Source organism: Trichosurus vulpecula, chromosome 7 (genome assembly GCF_011100635.1).
Source record: "Trichosurus vulpecula isolate mTriVul1 chromosome 7, mTriVul1.pri, whole genome shotgun sequence".
Lineage (NCBI taxonomy): Eukaryota > Metazoa > Chordata > Mammalia > Diprotodontia > Phalangeridae > Trichosurus > Trichosurus vulpecula.
The window spans coordinates 113,296,708-113,319,662 of NC_050579.1; the positions used below are offsets into that span (position 1 = coordinate 113,296,708).

Genomic DNA, 22,955 nt, shown 5'->3' on the forward strand with positions numbered 1-22,955 from the left:
GGCATATTATTAGTATGAAATGCAATAAGCACCAAACTGTGATATAGACAGATATAGTCATAGCATAGTGAATATCAAGATGGATTTCGAGTCAGGAAGACCCAGGTCCAAGATTCATCTCTACTACATACTAGCAATGTGTCCATGGTGAAGTTATTTAACCTTCTAGTACCCCAGAAATCTCTCTAAGATTATAAATTACAAAACAGGTGCAAAACTGGACTGGTACACAGAGCTTCCATATAAAGGAGTGTCTTATACAAATGGAATAACAAGTCAATCCCACTTCCTCCAAAACAATACACAGAAATTTTAAAAACTTAGAAAATAAGAATAAAAATTTAGAAAAACCTGTATTTCTTTTTAATTACTCAGCCATTAGTTTGACATGAAATATTAATTTTCATACTCCTTAATTTGTTACAACAGTGGCCTTATGATGATATTTCTAAAAATACTGGTCATAAAATTTTATACGTATACATACAATTTTGTGTAAATAATTGTGAAAAATAATAGCAATTATAGTTACCCTCAGATTTTCTATAAGGCAGATTTAGGAAAGAGGCAAGAAATTTAATCATTTGACTAATGTGGGAAATATGTGGTTTTTTTTACTCCTTTTCAAGACCGTTGAGCCTAATCATATTTTTTAAAACATCCTTAATATTAAATATAAGCTAAAATAGACTTACCCTTTATGATCATTGTACCTTCTATTCAGACTGTCCCACTTTTCTTTCAACTGGGTCAGTCCATCCCCAATCTGAATAGCTTCAGGACTAGAGACATCAAGTACAACATCGGGCTGCTTCTCATGAAGAGCTGCAATCTGTTCACCGACTTTGTCCAGGAGATCAATGATGTTCTATAAAAAAAATGTCACAAGGGACTTGGGTTTGGATACCACCTCTAATAATTATTATATTAGCTGTATGTCCTTAGACAAGTCATTTAACCTTTCAAACCTCAGTCTCCTCAACTCTGAGATCAGAGTAATAGCTGTAGAACCTACTTCACAGGACTACTTGAAGATCAAATAAAATAATGTACATAAAGTGCACTACAAGTTTGAAAGTACTGTAGAAGTGTTGGCTATTGTAGTATATTGACAATAGCTTTCTCTTTACATGTGTAGACATAACATATACTTATTAAACCATAAGCTCCTTAAGTAACTATGTTATTTTTCATCGTTGTAACTTCAGGACCTAGCACAGTCTCTTGCATACTGTATATTCATAATAAATGTTGAACAGTGTTTCCCATTATGGTAAGCCACTTAGAGATAAAGGTTCCAAGAAAGTGTCCTGTATATCTCTTATATCTATATCCTGAATATATGCTTTATATATCCCATTTGTACATAATTGTTTGCATGTTGTCGCCCCTACTAGACTGTGAGCTCCTTGAGAAGAGTGAGTGTTTTTGTTCTTTCTTTATATTCCCAGAGTTAAACAAATGCTGGGCAGACAGAAGGCATTAATGATGCTAATTGACTAGCTGAATACTCTGTGTCTAAAAGAGGCCAATCATATTCATTTCTGATAAAAATTCCTCAGCTCTTTGAGGTACTACCTGTATCAAACTATTACCTAGTAATACTTTCATTTTCATCTTAACTTTAGTAAAACTTAAATAGATAAGCTAGAATTCAAAACAGGTGGAGAAATTAAAAACATACAGTAGCAGAACAAAGGAATGACGATGTCAACTTCAAAGTATGGTATCAATTGGAAAACAGTATGGCCATTGTACAAAGTGATTGTTTTCCTTTATTCTTAGTGGAAATTACATGTTATTATTAGTGTTTATGTTAAGGCTTTATGAGACTTCATAAATTATTAGGTGGGCTTTGGTTACATACTTTCTTGAGGGGTTTGGTGACAAACAAATCAACTTCTCAAAAGGAGAGAGATTAGAGCCATAAGCTGATTGAGGTTAGGTGTCTGAAAGCACAACTTGACAGAAAATGCAAGAAGAGAGGTCACCCATAAAGGCATAAGAAAAGGACACTGGTTTCGCATACTGCCAGAAGACATGCATTAAGCCAGAGCGTTTCCAGAAGAATCAAGGCATAGTACTATTCAGCTTGAAATGAGAACAATGTTAACCAATACAAGTTATAAAAGCTCCTTCTATCTGGGTGCAAGCTGTCTGAGAATAAATCTTCTAAGGTCTGCCAGCTCGTTGTTTTTTTGTTCTGCGAGTTGTAAGTTCTTTTAAAAACAAATTGACTTCCCCTCTGTCCCTCAGGTGCTAGTAAAATACTTTATTTAGAAAACCAACCTGCTGCTTAGGTCAACTGAGGAGAAAAAGGATTTGCAACATCTAGGTCAAGAAACCTGGCAGAATTTAAAGTGTCACCAGAGGTCATGTTAGGACAGCTGGCAGTAGCACAAAGGGAAAGGCACCATTATACCCATAGCTCAGGGGTACTGAGGGATACTAACTTAAATTGTAAATTTAAAGAAAATACCAGATAGGACAGTCTGAAGTTCAGTTATTTAAGCAAAATCAACTGCTATCCTGTCAGGGGTTTTCACTTCATTAGCCAAGATTTCAATCATTAGGGTACAACCTTGAATACCAACTCAACCAGCACGATACCTCACAATGCCAAAAGGGTAGCCATATTGTTCTGTTGGAGCATATGGAATTGACCACATCATATCTGAGCTATGTAAAATTAAACTGTTCCATCGATTAGGGTATAGCCAGTAGGTAACAATAATATCTGGCTAAACAGAATTTTGGAAAATCAGAGACAGCTGTTAAGATGAACAGGGTATAAAATTAACCACTTTCAAATGGAAGAGCTAGATACAGGACTGAAGCTGAGTCACAGCTCTATGATGCAGCATAAACATAGAGATACGTAGAGAAGCATGCCACAGTCAATGGAGGTTAGCTCTGAGTTCTATTGCACTAAATAAAAAACTGTGCCAAATCCACCAACAAAATCAACACAGTGCTTCCAATGGGGAAGAAAATAGGGTAGCCAACCACTATCTGTGCTTCACAGTTCTCTGAAATCGGTCTTGTATTTATATTTATAATCTCTCAAAAAACCTAAGAACAATTAGTAACATATACAGGGGCAATGTGAAACTGCAGCCTAAGTTTCGGAGGGCTGTGGGTTCCCGTTTGGACTTAGCAATTCATTCATTTTGGTGTTACAATCTATGTTACATCTAATTCCTCTTTAGATAGATAGATAGATAGATAGATAGATAGATAGATAGATAGATAGAGATACAGAGTCAGCAGCTTGAGCCTTATGACAACGCTATCCTGGAAGCTATGCTTTGGGATCATGTTATATTTGGAACCATGCAACAGAGTTAGAAAAGAGGCAATTTCAGATAAACAACAACAAACCTTAACTAGGCCAAAGCTGGTTCTCTTAGATTAAATCCTACAGTATCTAATCACAACATTGTTCTTGTCCAATTCAAAAAAAGCAAAAAGCATTCCAAAAAAATAGGAATTATAGCATAAATTAGTTCTGATACTACAACAAGAAGCCACATGGCACAGTGGATAGACAGTCTTACAGAGAGTTAGGAAGGCTTGGGTACAAGTCTCACTTTAGACTAAATACAGATCAGCTGTGTAAAGCTGAAAAAGTCACTTAAACCTCTCATATTTCCTAGGAACTACCAAAGACTTTAAGTTACAAAGCTGGTATTAATTTACATTGCAGAGTCAGTTTCCTCACTCAGAGTTCCCCATGCCAATAAAATCTTAATTCTTCCCTTCCCTCCCCCAACTCCCATAAAAATCATACATATACTAATAGAAACAGTAGCAGGTAGAAGAATGCAGAAAGAAGTAGATGTGGTCATTAACCTTAGGGGCCCCATTGAAAGTCACTAGTGGGAAGTCCTATCATACTTAAAGGAAGTCATAATATAGACAAAGCATAAAAAGAATGAATAAATGGGAGGGGGGTTAGGAAGGAATCAAATAAGTTGCTCATGCATGTGGCATTATGCTTTTATATATGTTCAGCAATATGAAATCATTAATGTTGGTCTTTAAAGCATAGATGACATTACAATTCATGGGAGCAGGAAGGATGCATAGCATATACCATTTTAAAACTGAGTAAAATAAAAAAAATACAACAAAATCTAAGTAAATAAAATAGAAAATAGAGTAAATGGTCAATCATTGGTAAAGAATAATAATCAAAGGAATTAAGATATATATCCATATATGTTTATGCTATATATGAGCATAATATATGCTATATGTATACACATATAAAATTGATTGAGTCAACAGTTAATATGCTATCTTACCTCATCAATGGGATGGTTAATATAGCCAACCTTTGTTCAGTAATTTAATATACTGGATTTAGGAAATTAGATTAAGTGATCTTTGTGATGGAACAATGCTTATAATTTGTGGAACTATTAATGTAATCATCTCTTAAGTTTCCTTCCATGTCTATAATTCCATGACTAAAAAAACCCTGTGATCATCTTGCTTTGAAATTACAGTCTTCCACATGATGTGCTACTGAATGCTAACAGCATAAAAACTAATACATTTAACTCCAGTTCTTACTCTTATTATAAGTGCATTCCACAGTCATTTCTTCACCATGCTGTTCGTACTATGACCACTATCTTCATTTCTCCCCTATATCTCTCCAAAAGAAACTTGAATTCTATCCTCAGAAAATACAGCTCTGATAGGCAAAGTATTTGGCTGCATGTCCCCAGAACAAGGTCTCCACACCGATTTCCAGACATCTCTAAAGGCTACTACATGCCCCTCACCCAACATACATACAATTTTTTCTCTTCCCCTTTATGTCTTGTCTTCCCTTTTTAATCTTTGAGCTCCTTGAGGGTAGGGACTGCCCCACTTGTTGTTATATCTCCCCAGCACTTAACACAGTGCCTAGAACACAATTAATGTCTAATAAATACCTTGCTATCATTATAGCTCTGAATACTTCATGGTATTTGATCTGCATCTCTCTTGCTTTCAGTTTGCTGATCTAAAATGGGGTCACAAGGCTATGAAAGTAATCCAATTAGATTATATATGTAAAATGTTTTATACATCTTGAAGTGTCCTAAAAATTTTAGCTATAATTATTATGAACAATTACTACTTTTTTGGTTAATTCATGAAAAATAGAACAGTAATTTCAAGGTACCATAAACTCATTAAAGAAACATAAAAGTTCTTAAAGGATTATTTTCTATATTTTTTATAAAAACTAAAAAACTTTAAAATGCTTCTAAAGTATCTATACAAAAATTTCCTTATGCTATTATTCAAATAACCATCAACTCTGAAATTATGGTAGTTAGTATGATATTATCTATCAACTGACTACACCAAATGCATTTATCAGAAAATAGTTTTGATGGAATTTAACCAATGCCTCCAGCCCCAATATCCAAATTCCTCATATGCCTCATTGTCTCACTAGAACAGCAGGTGTGTCCATTACCTCAACCACATACCACATCCATCTAATGCAGACAGGACCACAATAGCCAGCCAACAAGAAAGCAGCACCAAGAGGATACTGAGCAGAATGTTTGACCAGTAAATCGCAGCCTAAGTGGACACTTGCACAATAACAGCAAAGAACTGTCCTTAGGTGAACTTATGACATAGAGAGGCTTATTATAATATCATTATTATACATTAATACCCTCCCTCCTCCATGGGTTTTTTTGTATGCATTCTGGATAATTGCACACACAATTCCACCAAGGCTAGGAACTCTTCCTATATCAATAAACCCCTCCTATATTTTAATATGTATGTATTCTGTAATGATGTAAATTGCATCTTTTGCTCTATAAAAATCTGCATCTTGCTTTGCTAGGTTGCTGGTTCCTCTATGGAGCCTAGCCCACTTGTTGAGAGCGTAATCCTCAGTAAATGCCTTTGCTTGGTTGGAGATGGTCTGAGTCTGTGAATTCTTTCAAGACAACCCCACAACTCACCTTGAAGTACCACAACATTTTTGGCACTCAGAATGGGTGGAGTCTCTGATTCTCAACCCCTCAAAACAAAATTAAGTTTTTCCCTTTCCTCTCTCTTAGCTGGGGTCCCTCAAATGCTTAGGAAGGTTTGACAGGACAGTTGGGCCCCAGCACTTACAGGCGAATTCCTTCTTGGGAATTTTGTCATGGGCAATTTCCCTCTAGATGGAGGAAGCTTTGCTTGGGAACTTTACCATCAGCCCTCTGAGCTTGTTTTTTATCCCTCTCCAAGAAATTCCACATGATAAGATGAGGGGTGGCTATAGAGAGGATTTCTTTAGGCTTACAGCATTCATTGCTTCCCCCTACCCCCAGCCAATTGCATGGGACTCCCCACCAGGCAGTCTTCTGCAAAATTGGAACAAATTTATTTTACAAGACCTAAAAAAAGATGCATTTAATATTTTTCTGTAATAGAGCCTGTCCTCAATACAATCAAGAGCACCAAGAAAAGTGATTTGTGAAGGGGATTTCTAAACTTTTGGATTTCTCCCTCTTCCTCTCATTATCTGTGCACTCTGTATATGTTAATCTGCTCTGTGTTTATGTCTTTATGTAGTATGAAAGTTTGAGGTCTGCTGCCTTGCAAGATTTAAAATGCAGTCAGCCAGAAAAACAAAACAAAACAAAACTAAGGATTGTAAGCTAGCTGGAAGTGTGAACAGAGAGTTTGAGAGGAAATAGCTTGGAAATTGTTGGAAAAAAAAGTTGTTGGTAAAAATTTTCTTTCTCTCTCTCCCCACATTCCTGAACTATAGCCAGGTTCTAGGGTATGGCGGGACAATAAGAAAAAAAGGAAGGGGGAACCTTTTCCCCTCAAAAGTTTTTGTTAAAATTTTCTCTCTCCCTTTACATCCTGGCATGTGGAGGGACAGAAAAGAAAAAAGGAAGGGGGAATCTTTTCCCCTCATATCTAAAACTTTTCTTTCTCTCAACATTCCTGAATTGTAGTCAGATTCTGGAATGTGGAGGGACAGACAAAAAAAAAAAGGAAGGGGGAAGCTTTTCCCCTCAAATCTAAGAGAAGAAGGTCATTTCACTGATCAAAGAGAGGCAGGCTTGGGGGCTTTACCAGTGAAAATTTCAAGGCTGCACTTTGGAAAAGAAAGGCACTTAACGCTTTCCTGACTCACAAAAAGATAAAAAGATTTGTGTGAATCAGGACACAGCCAAAAGGTAATTGAATTTTATTGGAATATCTAGCTGGAATTTACGGAGTCTTATAAACTGAAGTATTGGTTAATTTTAAAATAACTTTTAAAATTGGTATTATGTTAAAATTAGAAATTTGACCAAATTATATGAGATTCCTATTCATTTTAATAAATCATAGATTGATATGGGTAAAATAATAAGCTACGGGTTCCTTCCAAGACTATGGAACCCAGATTTGAACTAAATTGAAACATGCTCTTAAGTAGGATAAGTGGGGTAGATTAAATCTTAACATTAGAGTGAACTGGTTGGAAATAGTGAACCCCATAATGTGAAATGTTTGGAATAAGTAGCATTTGTATAAAATATAATACTATAGTCAGCATTAAAATCATAATACCAGATTCTGTGTAATACCATTTAGAACATACATCTAGGTAATTAAATTCATACTGGTCATGTTTGAAGAGAAATACTGTTTTTCCTAATTTTGATCTTTAAGATAAGTCAGAATTTATTATACTATTTGGCACTAAGATAAACTGGGAAAATGTCTAGATATGAAATTTGTTAATTGGGTGACCTTAAATAATTACATCAGAGGGGCAGCTAGGTGGCGCAGTGAGTAGAGCACCGGCCCTGGAGTCAGGAGGACCTGAGTTCAGATCCAGCCTCAGACACTTGACACATGTACTAGCTGTGTGACCTTGGGCAAGTCACTTAACCCCGACTGCCCTGCCAAAAAAAGCAAAAAAAAAAAATAATTACATCAGTTTCCTTCATATGAGTGTAAATAACATAACACAATGCCTGGGAGAGGGCAGACACTATAAATAACTATTATTATTAGCCCACTGATTGTATGTCACCAGTACACAATGCCAATGGTGATGATATGCCCAATTTTCTGTTTAAGGTAATCCGGAATTGCATTCAATAAGGCTGAAGTCACCTAATCAGTAACGGGTTTGTTTCAAGTTTCAAATACATAATATTGTTTCATATTGGTAAACTATTGTATTAGTTCCTGGTTTTCATCAGTCTAGCAGAAGAATTATTATGGGGTGGATGGGCAGACCCTCCTTTGCGGTCCCTGTCAATTTCCCTTATTTTTTAAATTTTCCAGATTCCTGGAAATCATCTGTGTGGGCAAGGTCATCAGCCCAGGAAAAGAGTTTGTTTGGGTTATAGAGTTCCTAAACAAAGAGCTTGGCTGGCTGAGAATTTTCAAGTTTATGTATTTTATAGAAATGATTTCTAATGATTCATCTTTACACCAGGATAAATTTAAAGTTAAGAAGGAAAGAAAAGCAAATGAAAGACATTAAGTGAAATTTCTTATGTATGAAAGTTATGGTAAATTTTTATTGCTTATTACAATTCCATAAGAGTAGAAATGATTCTATCCAGCCCTAAGCTGTTTTGCTAAAACTTGCCATTTAAGGTAAAAGCTCTTGAGCCTATAACTGATTTTGTTTTAAGTTTGAATTTAGATATAGTTATCTGCATTAAATCAGTAATACACCATTCGAGTGAAATGTCACAAGCTATTCGGGGGAATGTGATACTGAACTGTTTATAGGTTGAGGTGTGCTTCTGGGGAAAGCCAAGAGGATAACCTTAGCATCAGCCTCAGGTGGGATACTCCTGGCTCAGTTTCCCCACTGTGTTCCTTTGAAAAAGAATGTTTCCTAACCTGGCTATTCCAGAGTCTGGCTATGAGGTGAAATTGTTACTGCATGATTGATAAACTGTGACTCCTACCTAAAATCAAACAGAGCAAAGGATGTTTTATCCTGTGGTATCTGGTATAATCCTGTCCCTGCTTTTTCCTTGTATAGCAAATTTCTATAATTAGAGCGAGTGTTCAGTAAAAGATATGAGCACAATATAAGTATGTGAGATCTTGCTGTTTTAATATGAATTTATAGTCATTCTATGGCCTACGCAAGAGTTGTAAGCTTAAAGTCAGGAACCTTTTTGGTTTTTGTTTAAGGAATGAGATTTCAGTACAATTCAAAGATAAAATAAGGTCCTTAAATGTTTCAAAGTGATGTAAGAATAATTCAGTATTGGCATAAATGACTGAGGGACCTAGCTATTATTCTGTTATTCTGGTATTCTACTGAAACTAAATAAAAAAGATCTTTAGTTTGGTTTGGAAAAGAGAATTGCAGTGCAATCAATTTTCTTAAAGAGAGGTAACCTATGGAATATTTTTGCAATACTTTGTGTTACATTAATGGAAAAGTCAATTTTATTACAAAAATGTTTTATTATAAACTTATTGATATGCACTGTTTTGAAATTAATTATTTAAGTATCCTCCCAAGTTTATTATTATAACTGGAGTAAAGTTAACCTTTTATAAGTACATTCATTTGTAAAATTACTGAGCCAGGGGTGGAAAACTTCTATCTGCAAGAGTGTTGTTACTTATATTTTCATGTACCAGGCTGGATCCTCAATAGCTTCTGAGACTCCTAAAGGAATTGGAATCAGAGCAGAAACTTTTGAGAAAGTGACAAAATCAGATAATCCTGTATATCAAATGTAAATGATTCTAATGGGACTCTTGGTTTCTCCTTATATTTAAGCCCTGTATATTGAATTTGCTAGTCAGATTTGTGTTTTCCACACAATAAACCATTATTCACCTACAACTGGGTGAAGAATGGATACCAGCCCATACCCACCCATGATCCCTAGATGTGGCCTATGCTCAGTTCCGGTAAGCCTCCCCTCTGGGACCCATTGAGTCAGGGACAACTTCTATACCTCTTTTCAGCCTGAAGAAGCTACAGAAAGCAAGACCTTTATCCCTTTTCTCAAATGAATTTGGGTCCCAGGTCTTTGAGGGGGGAATGATGGAATCTAGCCACTTCCCCCCAGGCCCCGATCTAGCCACTGTCCCCACCCCAATATCCCAACGTCCTCATAGTCTCCCTAGAACAACAGATGCCCATTACCTCAACCACATACCACATTCATCTAGTCTGAGACAGGACCACAATAGCCAGACAATAATAAAAGCAGCACCATCAGGATACTATGCAGTATACTTGACCACTAAATCATAGCCTAAGTGGACACCTTGCACGGTAATAGCAAAGAGCTGTCCTTAGGTGAATTTATGATGTAGAGAGGCTTATTATAATATCATTATTATACATTAATACCCTGCCAGTGAGCTTTTCCGTATTTATTCTAGGTAACCACATGTGTAGTTCCACCAAGGCTAGGAACCCTGCCCCTATCAATAAATCCCTCCTATATTTTAATATTCATACATTTTGTAATGATATAATTGCATTTTTTGCTCTATAAAAAGCCCTGTCTTGCTTTGGTAGGCTGCTGGTTCCTCTAAGGAGCCTAGCCCACTTGTTGAGAGCTTATTTGAGTTGGAGGTGGTCTGAGTCTGTGAATTCTTTCCAGACTACTCCAACCACAACATACCTTGAAACACCACAATGGTTTCATAACATGTCCCTGAATCTGCAAAGCTTTACAAAGTTTGTGTACATAAACAGTATCAATTTTACCTACAAAACTTTAAGAAGCATAATGATATTTACTTAAAAGAGATATGAAAAAGACAGGTTTGTTATATCATTGATTTTTTTGGTGCTATTTCACTATGCTGCAGATCAAATAATACAGTCACTTAAACAAATTGCTATCTCACTATGTCATTTTACCGCTCCTCTTTAAATACAATGTTGATATTTACCTTCAGTGTATCTTCCTGCACAGAAAACTGATCATAGATACCACTATTGAGATTTGAAGAATTGAGTAATAGTTCTACATCCGCCATGGAGAGTAAAACTTTGTTAATTTCAACAAGGTATTCAGCAGGGAGAGGTGTTGATCTAATTCCAGATGGATATTGATGATCAACTATTACACTCTGCTGAATGGGGGTCTCCTGCAGAAACAAAAGAAATATATTTAATGCTTACTAATGTAAAGAGACAACACCGCATATATAGTATGCTCCAATCAAACAACAAAAAAGAACTTTTAAGTTACTATTCTATGGTAGGCATTGTACAAAGTAAACAAAATGAAAAACAAAACAAACCATGTTTTCAAGAAGCATCTATTCTATCAAACCAAAGTGTTATTGTTACAAAACACATTAACAAAATTTTAAAACAATATATTTACCTAAGCCAAATGTTAGAAATATAGTACTATTGGTAAAGCAAAACTGTACACATAAATACTCTAACATAGTATTTAAAAATCTGCACTACTGCAAACTTCTAGCAATCTGATTTCAGTATTCATTTGAAATACACTATAAAACAGAATCTAAACACTATTATAATGATCAATCAATCAAGTACATTTGGAAAGGGAAATTTTCTTATTTCCCATTTTTAAACCAAGCTATAATGAAGAGCTTTAGTATGTTTTAGATGAATTCTTTACAATTCTTTAGGAATTACTATTAAAGGGAAGTCAAGAAGGGTAAATTACATTTTTAAGTTTTCTAGTTACAGTTCTACCCTCAAACAACCTCTCCTTTGATGTCCACAACATACAAATATGGAGAGACGATTGGGTTGGTGTTTTTGTTTTCTTAAAAAAAATGCTTTTTAATTTAATGGAAAGCTCCCCTGTGTACTTCTCTGGTTCATCAAGACACTCTGAGGTTCAATTCCACTTAGTATATAGATCTGATAAGGTCTCTAATACAAGCAAAGCTAAATTAAGCTTCCCAATGGATTCTGACAACTGCCTTTCCTTTTTCTCCCCTTCAGTGATTCATAACTTAAATTTTAAAAAAATTAAAAAGAAACTCTGTGTGCCATCTGAAGAACACTGGCAATTTGTAACATAATACTGACTCATCAACTGAGTACTGGTTTAGTTTAAATTGAAAATGTATGAATTCATATTGGCTCTAAATGAAGTGCAGTAGCAAGACAAAAGCAGATGGTAAAATCGATTCCATATCATCTTTCAATCTGTACTACTCCTCTCCTAAATAGTCTAGCAAGAGTTGGCAAAGTCTGTGGGCAAAATCCAGCAAAACCCAGGGCGTGTTTTTATAGGACCTGCAAGCAAACCACTGTTAGTGAACCAGCTGCACAAAAAGAGGTAGCAGGCTGGATTTGGCCCCCAGGAAGTAGTTTGGCCCAATACTGGTAAACGTTCTACCAGAACACCATTCAGAGTCATCTTCCAACACTTCCTGACTTCCATGCATTAGCAAAGACAATCCCCTGATGACTGGAAAGTCTTAAGCAACACCTTTACCTGCCGAAACCCTTACTATAATTACATTAAGGCTATGCTCAAATACCATCTTTTCATGAACTCTTCCCTAATCCCCCATGGCTAGAAATTGCTCCACTGGGACAGTGCAGGACCAGAGTCCAACTTTCACATAAAAACACCAAGTCTCAAAGTAGAAAGAAAACAATGAGCAAAAAACAGCAACGAAAACAAAACAGAACAACAACAACAAAAAAACTTGACTAGAGAAATTTACTATGGTGACAGCAAAGATCAAGGCACAAACTAAGACAATAGTGTAAAAATTGCTCCATGGAAACCTCAAAGAAAAATGTAATTTGGTCTCAGGTCCAAAAAGAACTCCCGGAAGAGCTAAAAGAGGATTTTAAAAAGCAAATTAGAGAAGTAGAAGAAAAAGTTTCCTTCTCCTTTCCCTTCCTTTCTTTCTCTTCCCTTTTCCCTTTTTGCTTTCCTTTCCTTCTCCTTTTCCTTTTCTTCCCTTTCCTTCCTTTTTCCTTTCTTTTCCTTTCCCCTTTCCTTTCCTTTTTTTTCCTTTCCTTTACCTCTCTTCCTTTTCCTTCCCTTCCCTTCCTCTCCCTCTGTCCATATAAGGTATCATACCCTTACCTTCCAGTATGATACCCAAAACAAAGAAAATTAGGAGAAAGGAAATTGGTATCCCAGAAACCTGAAAGGGATTCACAGATTAGATTTCTTGTTCACACCACTAATACTGATGACCAAACAATGGGGCCCCACCCGAGCTCCACTTAGTCAGTCCTTGGATGAGTCCTGAGGACAACTCAGAACGAATGTAAATAACAACTATGTGTTTTGGCCAGAAATCCTGAGGCTCTTCCCCCACCAAGATTGAATTTTTTTTTTTTTACTAGGTAAAAAGAGGCCTTTCTTTGCCTCAAAATAGAAAAGTAAAGCATAAGAAGACAAGAAAGCTAAGAAGAAGTCAGGTTGTGAAGGGCTTTACCAAATAATATTTTATATTTTATATACTGTACTATGTACCCATTGATCACTTCTCCTTGCCACCTTTTGCATCTGTCTTTATCACCCTGTTAGCCCAAGTCCTCTCCTGAACTATGGAAAAGGAAAGATACTATTCTTTTTCTATTCTGATCAGCTTGGAAATCACAGAAGGGAACTTAGAATCTTAAAATTTAGAGCTGAAAGGAACCTTTGGAAATAATTTATTCCAACCCCCTAATTTTCCAACTGAAGTCTAAAAAGGTAAAAGTACTCTTGAGAGGTCCTACAGTTAGCTGGTGGTAGCTCAGGCTAAAATCAGGATGTCTCCACCAGGAGAAAAACTGACTTTGAAAGTCGAGCATGCTTTCAAAGATAATGTTATTTTCCTAAGACAAACACAGTGGAACCTCCAGGCTAAATGATTGACTGTACCATTCCTTCACCTCTAATGAGTCTATTTCTGAATACCATAGGATACTATCTTGCATTGCTGAATGACATAGGAAAAGACTGTAAAAGCCAATAATAAAATGGCGACATAAATATTAAGGGCTAGCATGCTATGCTTTAAAGTTTACAAAGCACTTATATTATTGCATTTGATTCTCACAAGTCTTTGAAGTAGGTGTTATTACATTCTTTTTACAGTTGAGGTAACTGAGACTGAGTCCCACTCCATATCCTCAGTTATTCCTGAAGAAGGACTTTGCTCCCTCAATCTTGTACCTCTGCCCCTTCCACCTCTACCTTTTATCTGCTGACCTGCCTGGTTTCAACTCTATGGAACAAGATAGCCCTCCTAGAATAAGTTCATCACTTCTAAACTCACCACGATATTTCTAATTCCTCTAATTGGAGGGCTGAAAGGTGGAGCACTAAAACTCCCATTCCTTCCTTTATAGAGGGCAGAAATTGGTCTTTCATATCACTCCACCTTACATGTGATGACCTGCCTGGTTTCAGTTCCAAAGAATATCCTGTCTGTACCATTCTCCCTGGTGTCCTGCTCCATTCCCCTTTCTTGCCTCTTTGTATTGTACCCCCCACCTCTTTACATGGGGGCCATCTCCAGGCATCCTGATATCTTGTTTTGACCAGAAACCATGGGCTCTTCCTCTTCCAGATTGTTTTGGTTTTTTTTTTTTTTAAATTAGGTAAAAGGGGCCATTCCTTGGCTGATTTCTTACCTAGCTTCAATCACTGAATGGGCACTGCCTCAGTCAAACTAAGATCTGGGAAAGACCTTAGCTTAAAAAGGTCAAGGTCTCCCATTGCATCCAGGGCCATCTCTCATCATCCTGACTATCTTGTCTATCTATATATCATCTATCTAGTCATCCTGCACCTCTATCTTGCCACTGGACCCAGATGGCCCCTAATGAGAAAGTGAGGCTATTGACTTTGCATGGCCTCCCTCACTTAAATCCAATTCACTGGCAAGTCATGGCATCATCTTCCAGATGTCAGAGTCCTCTTCAGAAAGAGGAACAAAAAACAACCTGTGAGTAGTACAAGCTGCCCCAGAGGTGACCCAACTGGCCACTTCCAATTTGGGAATGCAGCTCCTTCCTTGTCCTGTCCTTTCCCTTTTTGCTTTCCTTCTCCATTGCCTTTTTTCTTTCCTTTCCTTCCCTTGCCAAAATTCCTCTCCTCCTTTCCCTTTTCCCTTCACCTTTCCCTTTTTTCCTTCCCCCTATCCTTCTTCTGTCCCTTTTTCCTTTCCTTTCCTTTCCTTTTCCCTCTTTCCCTTCTCCTTTCACTTTTTTCTTTCCATTCCTTCCACCTCCTTTTCCTTTCCCTTTTTGCTGTTTTCTTTAATTTCCTTTCCTCTCCTTTTCCTTTCTCCTTTTTCCTTTCATTTGCTTCTCTTTTCCCCTTTTCTTCCCTTTGCTTTCTTCTTCTTCTTCTTCTTTCCTGTTTTTCCTTTCCCTTCCTTCCCTTCCCCTCCCCCTTCCTCTCCCTCTGTCCACAGAGGGTATAACATACCCTTACCTTCAGGTATGATGCACAAAGCAAAGGAAATTGGGGGAAAGGAAATTGGTGTCCCTGGCACCTGAAAAGGGTTCATGGACTAGATTTCTTTCTTAAAGACCAGGCTTCATGTGCACATCACTCTAGCTCTCATCAATGATCCAACAATGGGGTCCCACCTGGCCACTGGTTGAGCCCTGACAAAAACTCAGAATATATGTAAATAGTAACTGTATCTGTATATAGATATCTGTAATTGGCCACTTCCAGTTAGAGAAAGTAGCTCCTTCCTTCTCCTTTCCTTTTCTCTTTCCTTTGCTTCTTCTTTCTCTTCCTTTCCTTCTCCTTTCCCTTCTTCTTCCCTTTCCTTCCTTCTCAAACTTTCCCCTTTCTATTTTTTCCATTGTTTCCCTTCTCCTTTCAATTTTCCCTTTTTTCTTATCTTTCCCTCCTTTCCTTTCCTGTCTCTCTGTCCAGATAGGGAATCAAACCTTCCCTTCAGGCATGATGCACAAAGCAAAGGAAATTGGGAGAAAAGAAATTGGTATCCCTGACACCTGAATGACAATTTCAAATGAAGTGTTCACCATTGTCTCCCAAAGGCCCAGTGATGTATTAAGTATGTGTGTATATATGTAGGTGAATGCATGACTATAATACATATGTGTATAAATATATATAAAAATAAATCATAATTTAATTTGGGGGAGGGGGGGGTGTGGTCCTTTCCTCTTCTTCAATTGATAGCAGCGAACAAGGTACAATTCCCTTCATAGAAGTCCTTTTGCTTATGCTCACCATGAGCATGGCAATTCATAATGACCAACTGGTACCTAAAAATGTTTCCTCTTCCTTTTGGCACACAATGAAATCAACTTCACAAAACTTCCATCTACCTCATCACAGAAAATCTATGAGCCATTCTTTCATTTATGGGCAACTTCCATATATCCCTGGATGTCAATTATAGTAAGAATGTAAAGCTAGATATGATTCATTCCTTCAATACTACATTTACATCCATGATAAAGGTGTCAAAATAATATTAAAAAACACATATGATGGTAACTATAACCCAAGAAATAACAGAATCTTAGCTAACTACCCAATTCCTGATCTACATCCAGCTCCAGAAATATAACCCTTTCATAGTCCATAGCTTGTCTTGAAAGAACTTAAGGTTTTCTATCCCAGATTTTCCCAACTTTTTTCCCATAGTGCTCTCCTTCAGACACTCTATACTCAAGCCAAACTAGACAGCCAGATAATTCCATCCTGCCATTTATTAGTTCACATAGGAACCCTCAGCTTATTGAGATCCTTCATGGATGAAATCCTCCCCCATGAAGCAATTTCTGATAATGAAAATACTCTCTGTCTCCTCAAGCTTTCTGAGATCGTATCAGAAGTTTCCATTTTCTGTATCCAAGTTCTATAAGCAGTAGACAAATTTTCTAGTGATTATACCTTGGCATTGTTATGTCTTGTCCTCAGAAGTAGTAACTGTAAGCGTATCTCTTCTCTCCTGCTATCCTCCATAGGGTGTTGTAATATCTGTTCTCCTCTCTGCAGAACTTCCTCAATCTGGGCCTTCTCCTCATCCAACTGAAAATGTGAACAGAAAAAAATGCCAATAATTCACTTACATATCTTTTCAGCAATGTATATTTCTTAACTAGGAAGAACATGTCCATCATGATGAATTTCTCTAAATGAATCAATATTCAATTAAAAATTTAAAATAGCTTTGTATTTTAGAAATTAATATTGTTTATGTTTAACAAGATTGTACACATATAGCCTGCTTGCTGTCTTGCGGAGGAGGGAGAGAGAGGGAGGAAAAAATTGGTATTAAAAATCTTATAAAAGTGAATGTTGAAAACTATCTTTACATGTAATTGGAAAAAATAAAATACTATTAAGTGGAAAAAAAAATCTAAAAATTCTATTGTTTCCTAGAATGTTTTCAATCCTGTTGGATCTTTAAAAATCATTCCTGCAATTTCAATAGGGAGCAAATTGCCTTTACCAATTCAGGTCATCACTAACTCTGCAAAAGCTATTGGAAACAAGAAAAGTAATTTGCCCGGGATAAAAGATCTAAGTCTATGTCAGAGGCAGGACTAGAACCTAGGTCTTCCTAGTTTAGCTGCATCAGCAGTACTGTCTCTCTAAATTATATGTTACAATAGCTTAAAATTTAAACCATGCAAATCCTTAGTTAATTTTCCTTAAAAATTTAACTCTCTTAGAAGCATTATATAAATCATTTGGCAATTGCCACATCTAAATCCAACATCAAAAACCCTAATCTTAAAATTTTCCATGACAAGTGGCAGGGCATTTGGGGTGGGGGGGGAGGAGGTGGCACAGGGCAATCAGGGTTAAGTGACTTGCTCAGGGTCACATAGCCAGCTAAGTGTCAAGTGTCTGAGGGCAGATTTGAACTCAGGTCCTCCTGACTCTAGGGGCGGTGCTCTATCCATTGTGCCACCTAGCTGCCCCACAGCAGGGTATTTAAGGCAAATGTTCACAGAAAAATGAGGCATGTTATACCTTTTCGTCTTCATCACTGTGCTTTTCTACAACTTTCAACATACTTTGTAAATCATGTTCTAGTTTGTCTAGGTCCGCTGAAAGCACACCAGCCTCAACAGGTTGTGACTTGACAAAAATTTTCTTTGAGAAAAGTTCTTGGTTGATTAACATCTATGAAAGAGAGCAAAAAAGAAAGTAGAGCTAAGGACAGGTAAACCAAAACAAAGAACATTAATTAAAGTAAGTCCAATGACCACAATTAGATAGAATAAGCAAAAAGGTAAACCCATATTTGAATAATCAAAATAACTGCAAAATGGGCAGAAATGAAAAGTGTAAAAATGAATTAAGCCAATCAGTTCAAGCAGAGATTGCTCACAATTTTATTGTGCTTTTGAACATTTGGAAATTCTTTTAAAGATATAGTGACTTCAACTTCATTCATGTTTCATGGGATTAAGGGTAAAGGGGTGACACAAAGCCACATATTAGATGACAATACGGCAAAGACACTAACTCTTTGGTATAAGCTACCCTCATGCCAAGATATTAAAAACTAGATCTCTGGAATACTGTATTTTAATGCCTGGTACAAGATCTTTAATAGTTACAAAAATTCCTTTTAGTCTTCTTAAAAATAAAACCAACTGAATTATTGCCCCAAAACACTGGCTCAAGAATTTTTTTTTTTTTGGAGGAGGGAAGGCAGGGCAATTGGGGTTAAGTGACTTGCCCGAGGTCACACAGCTAGTAAATGTGTCAAGTCCGCGGTCAGACGCTCTACTCACTGCGCCACCTAGCTGCCCCCTGCCTCAAGAATTTACTGATTATGTAATAAAACTACAGGATTCTTGAAGAGAGAAGACTGTGCCTGAAATTGGCGTTTACCTAAAATCTCCCTGAAGCTTTTGTTTCAGTTGAAATTTTTATGTCTCAGAAAACTGTTAAAATTATATTTATGTCCAATTGATGGCTAAAGTATGATATAAGCAGTGAGCACTAAGTATTTCTTCAGCAAATAATTATGTGAAAGGCGATATATTTTTTCTACATATTTCTCTAAACTAAACTTTTGCTTCTACTGATGAGAAAAAAATTGATAATGAATCTATGGGCATATTACAAACATTTTCACTTGTCCCCTTCTAGCAATCTTTCTGCCTTTTGGGTCAAGTTTCTTTAAATAATAAAAAAAGATCCCATTTGTTCCATTTTTTTCCATATATAATAATCTATTCATTGGGAACGCTAGCAATTACCAGTAATAGAAGCCCCTCAGTGATCAAAGATACACTTTACAATCAGAGCAACTTTTTATATAGTTAGGTGGTTACATAAGGTTCAGGAACACAAACTAAACTAAGACTGATTGGCCCATAATTATGATGACTAACAAAAAGCAGGAGAGGGATCTTCAGAATCCATAGTAAGAAGGAAAACACAGAGTCGAACATCCTCTAGAAGTTACCAGCCAGATACCCTCCCTTAACCAGAGAGACCCAGTGCTAGGAAAAACATCTCCAGAACAGGCTGAATCATCCTCAATCCATCTTCTTTATCTCCCTCAAGAGGCAGATCCAGTCTCAGTTGTGTGCACAGCCTCCTACAAAGTCTCTTACAAACTTTTCTGCCAAGGCCTATACAAAATAAATCCAAATCTAAGTCCTAGAAATTGGTTACAGTGGTTACTGAAACTCTTCAAGCGGTAACTATTAATCAACCAGTAATCAGTAATCAATTTTGCTGAGAAGGATCAGGAGATGAAGCATTTAAGCAAAGCTAACAAACCAATTGAATTTGACAGTGCTTGTAATGTTCCACACTCATAGTCCCCCATCTCTGTAAAGTATGAAAGGAGCTGCCCTTTGTCATCTTTTCTCTGGGGCCACCTTGACCCTTATAATTACACAGTACTCAGTTTAGTTTGTTTTGTTCTTTCCATTTACATTGTATTAGTCACCACATACATTATTTCTGGTTCTGCTTGCTTTACTCTGTATCAGTTCATCAAGTCTTCTCAAGTGCCTAGGAATGTCTGATAATCGTTTCTTATACCACATTAATATTCCATTACATTTATCTAATGCAATTTGTTTAGCCATTTCCCAGTTGATGGGGATCAATTTAAAAGAAAAAATGTTACTATGACTATTTTGGTATCTGTGGGACCTTTTCTTCTGTCTTTGTCCTCCTCTCAGATCATCTTCTATCTACTCAATATATATCTTGTATGTTCTTAGTTATATGTTGTCTCCCCCATTAGAATGGCAAAGTCCTCTAAAGTCAGGATCTCTGATTTTGTCTCTCTTTGTACCCCCAGAACTTAGCACAGTGCCTGACACTCAGGTGCTTTAAAAATGTTTCTTCATTGACTGCTTTGAATTTCAGTGTCCATTTATTTTTTAGCAGAAAATAAAAATAAAACATAAATTTCTGCTTTAGGTCTACCTACACTATTAATTTCATTTAAATTAAACAGATGCTCTTAGCTGAAACAGTAACAGGAAGAGAGTGAATGTGTTTCAGTACACACAGAGCGTATGAAGCCAACATCATAAGATTAGTTCTTCCTTGTGGATTCCTTGTGGATACAGTATCTTACAATGCTTCAAGAAATGGAATAAAGTAGTTAAAAGCATAATCAAACACATAGGCGAAGAAAGAGCAGGGGTTCTTAGGCATTTTTGTTTAATGGGCCCCTTTTCTAAATAACTTTTTTTTTGCATAAAATACAAAGGAATGCAAGAGAAATCAATTTTATTGACTAAGTTATCAAGATACTAACAAAACAAGATTATGGAACCCAGGCTAACAACTCTAGATTTAGAGGAAGAAAAGCAAGCAGTGTAGCCTAGGTTGGGTATATAGTAATGGACAGCAAATAGAATAAAATAAAATTAGGCATGTAAGTTTTAATCCAGTGGTGAAGAATCTGAAACATCAGGTTCAATGACTTTGAATTTATCCAGGAGGCAAAAGGGAATCAGTGGATATTTTTTGAGCAATGAAGTTACATGATCAGATTTTGCACTAGTAAAGGTTAACCTAATAATAGATGTTTCAGTTAAACTAGAGAGAGTAGATACTAGAGAATGAGAGACTGAGTCAGGGGAAAATGCAAAAGTAAGTTTAGGGTAAAAGATGACAGTGGTAAAAACTAAAGCGGTGAAGGCAGTAGAAATGGTAAATAAGGAACTGAGTCAAAAGATATTATATTTGGAGAATACAATATGACGTGACTTGTTATATATGACTACATGTTATATATATATATATATATATATATATATATATATATATATATATATTCACACACACATATATGTTACGTGTGATTGATATGATTTGATGGCTTATCAACTACATGGAGATATGTGATAGAGTTTCAATAAATATGAATAAATAGTCATGAAAGTGGTTATTTGTAAAAATAGGGATGGCATAACCAGAAATGAGGAAATCAAGAAGAGGAACTGGTAAAACTGAAAGATAATACATTCAATTTTAGAAACAATGATCTTGAGGTACCCATAATACATTCAGTTTGAGCTATCCAAAAGCGAGCCTTAGCAGAGGAGCATGTAAAGAAATCTAAAGTTGCTACCAATTTGAAAGCCATCCCTGTAGACATCACACTTGAAGTTATAAAAATTGATGAGATCGCAAAGAGCTGAAGGAACAGAAAATATGGCCAACCAAACCTAGAACCATAGGAGAGCCCTAGTATAAGAGGCATGGGAAGAAGTAAAGAAACGGAATAGAAGGGTTAGGAAGATAGTATATCTCTGTTGTACACTAAGTACTCACTTTAGCACTTTTGATGTGTTGAGATACTTTTTCAAAGTTTCTATTTAATTCAGCTAACTTTGGCTCCACCAGCTCACTGTTTGCCAAGCCACGGGCGCTCATCAGTATAATGGCTTGATCACGAACATTTTCGACTTGTAGATTAACATCATCCAGTTCAGATGTTAATCGCTAAGCAGATAAAAACACAAAATTATCACAAGTGCAAGAAATAATCATAACTCAATCAAAATATGGATTTGACCCTATTCAAAAGGTAAGATATCCTAAACATGCTAAATGTCAATCCAAATAAAACACTGACAGTACATTAAATTTAATGAATCTAGATAGAAGGGTGGAGGGGGGTGGGGGGGAGAGGGGAGGAGAGAATTGGTTATGCGGTAGGGGCTTTTCAAATCCTCTCCAGATTGAATCACCTCTGCATCTCTCCCTAAAATTAAAATTCATAAACAAAAGATGAGATAATACAATGTTCACAAACAGCAAGATTCTGAGCCCCCAAAAATACAGTACATATTAGAAATGTCATTGATGAAGTTAGGCATACTTACTTTCACAATTTCTTCTCTTTTATTTATGGGCTTCTTTTCAATCTCATCCAAGAGAGCCTCAGCTTGGTAAAGCCAAGTACTTATATGAGCAACATTTCCATCAAATATCTCTAGCTGGCTCTGATGGTTCTGAAAAAATAATTTTTTTAAACAATCAAATTAAGTGTTCTATGAGGTGTATTTTGAGAAATATTTAAATAACCATTAAGTAATAGACAAAACTGGGCCCAATGAAGATGAGCTATAGTTAGGAGAGTTTAAGGCTCTAGGTAAGAAGAGTGCTCCTAAAAATTAAAATTATTTCAAAGGGCAGTGTGTTTTCCTCTTCTAGATGACATTAAAGGAATGCCTCTATGACCACTCTAGGGAATGTTATAGAAAAGAATTCTATACATTTATGTTTAAATAAATGGCATCTAAAGTTCCCTCAAGCTCTAATATCAAATTCTCAAAGAAGGAAAGGAGTTTTGTTTAAAGGGAAAAAAAATAAAGTAACAGAAGGGAAATAAAATTATGTTGGCATCATGTAAAATAAAGATAATAATAATAATAAAACATGTATGTATGAACAAACATAATATACAGATATATATATAGATATATATATATATATATACATATATAGATAGATAGATAGATAGATAGATAGATACACCCAGTTTTTCCACTCAGTTCC

At 36.3% G+C, this 22,955-nt stretch overlaps 1 protein-coding gene across 1 annotated transcript in view; it reads right to left on the reverse strand.

The window, feature by feature from the left end:
• UTRN (utrophin) overlaps positions 1-22,955 on the reverse strand; it is a 467,326-nt gene that overhangs the window by 327,600 nt on the left and 116,771 nt on the right. The window contains exons 34-39 of the mRNA XM_036766848.1: positions 22,280-22,408; positions 21,726-21,896; positions 17,937-18,089; positions 16,848-16,985; positions 10,909-11,106; positions 696-868 (exon numbers count right to left, since the gene is read on the reverse strand). Coding sequence (XP_036622743.1) covers positions 696-868; positions 10,909-11,106; positions 16,848-16,985; positions 17,937-18,089; positions 21,726-21,896; positions 22,280-22,408 — 962 coding nt within the window. The remainder of the gene's footprint in view (positions 1-695; positions 869-10,908; positions 11,107-16,847; positions 16,986-17,936; positions 18,090-21,725; positions 21,897-22,279; positions 22,409-22,955) is intronic.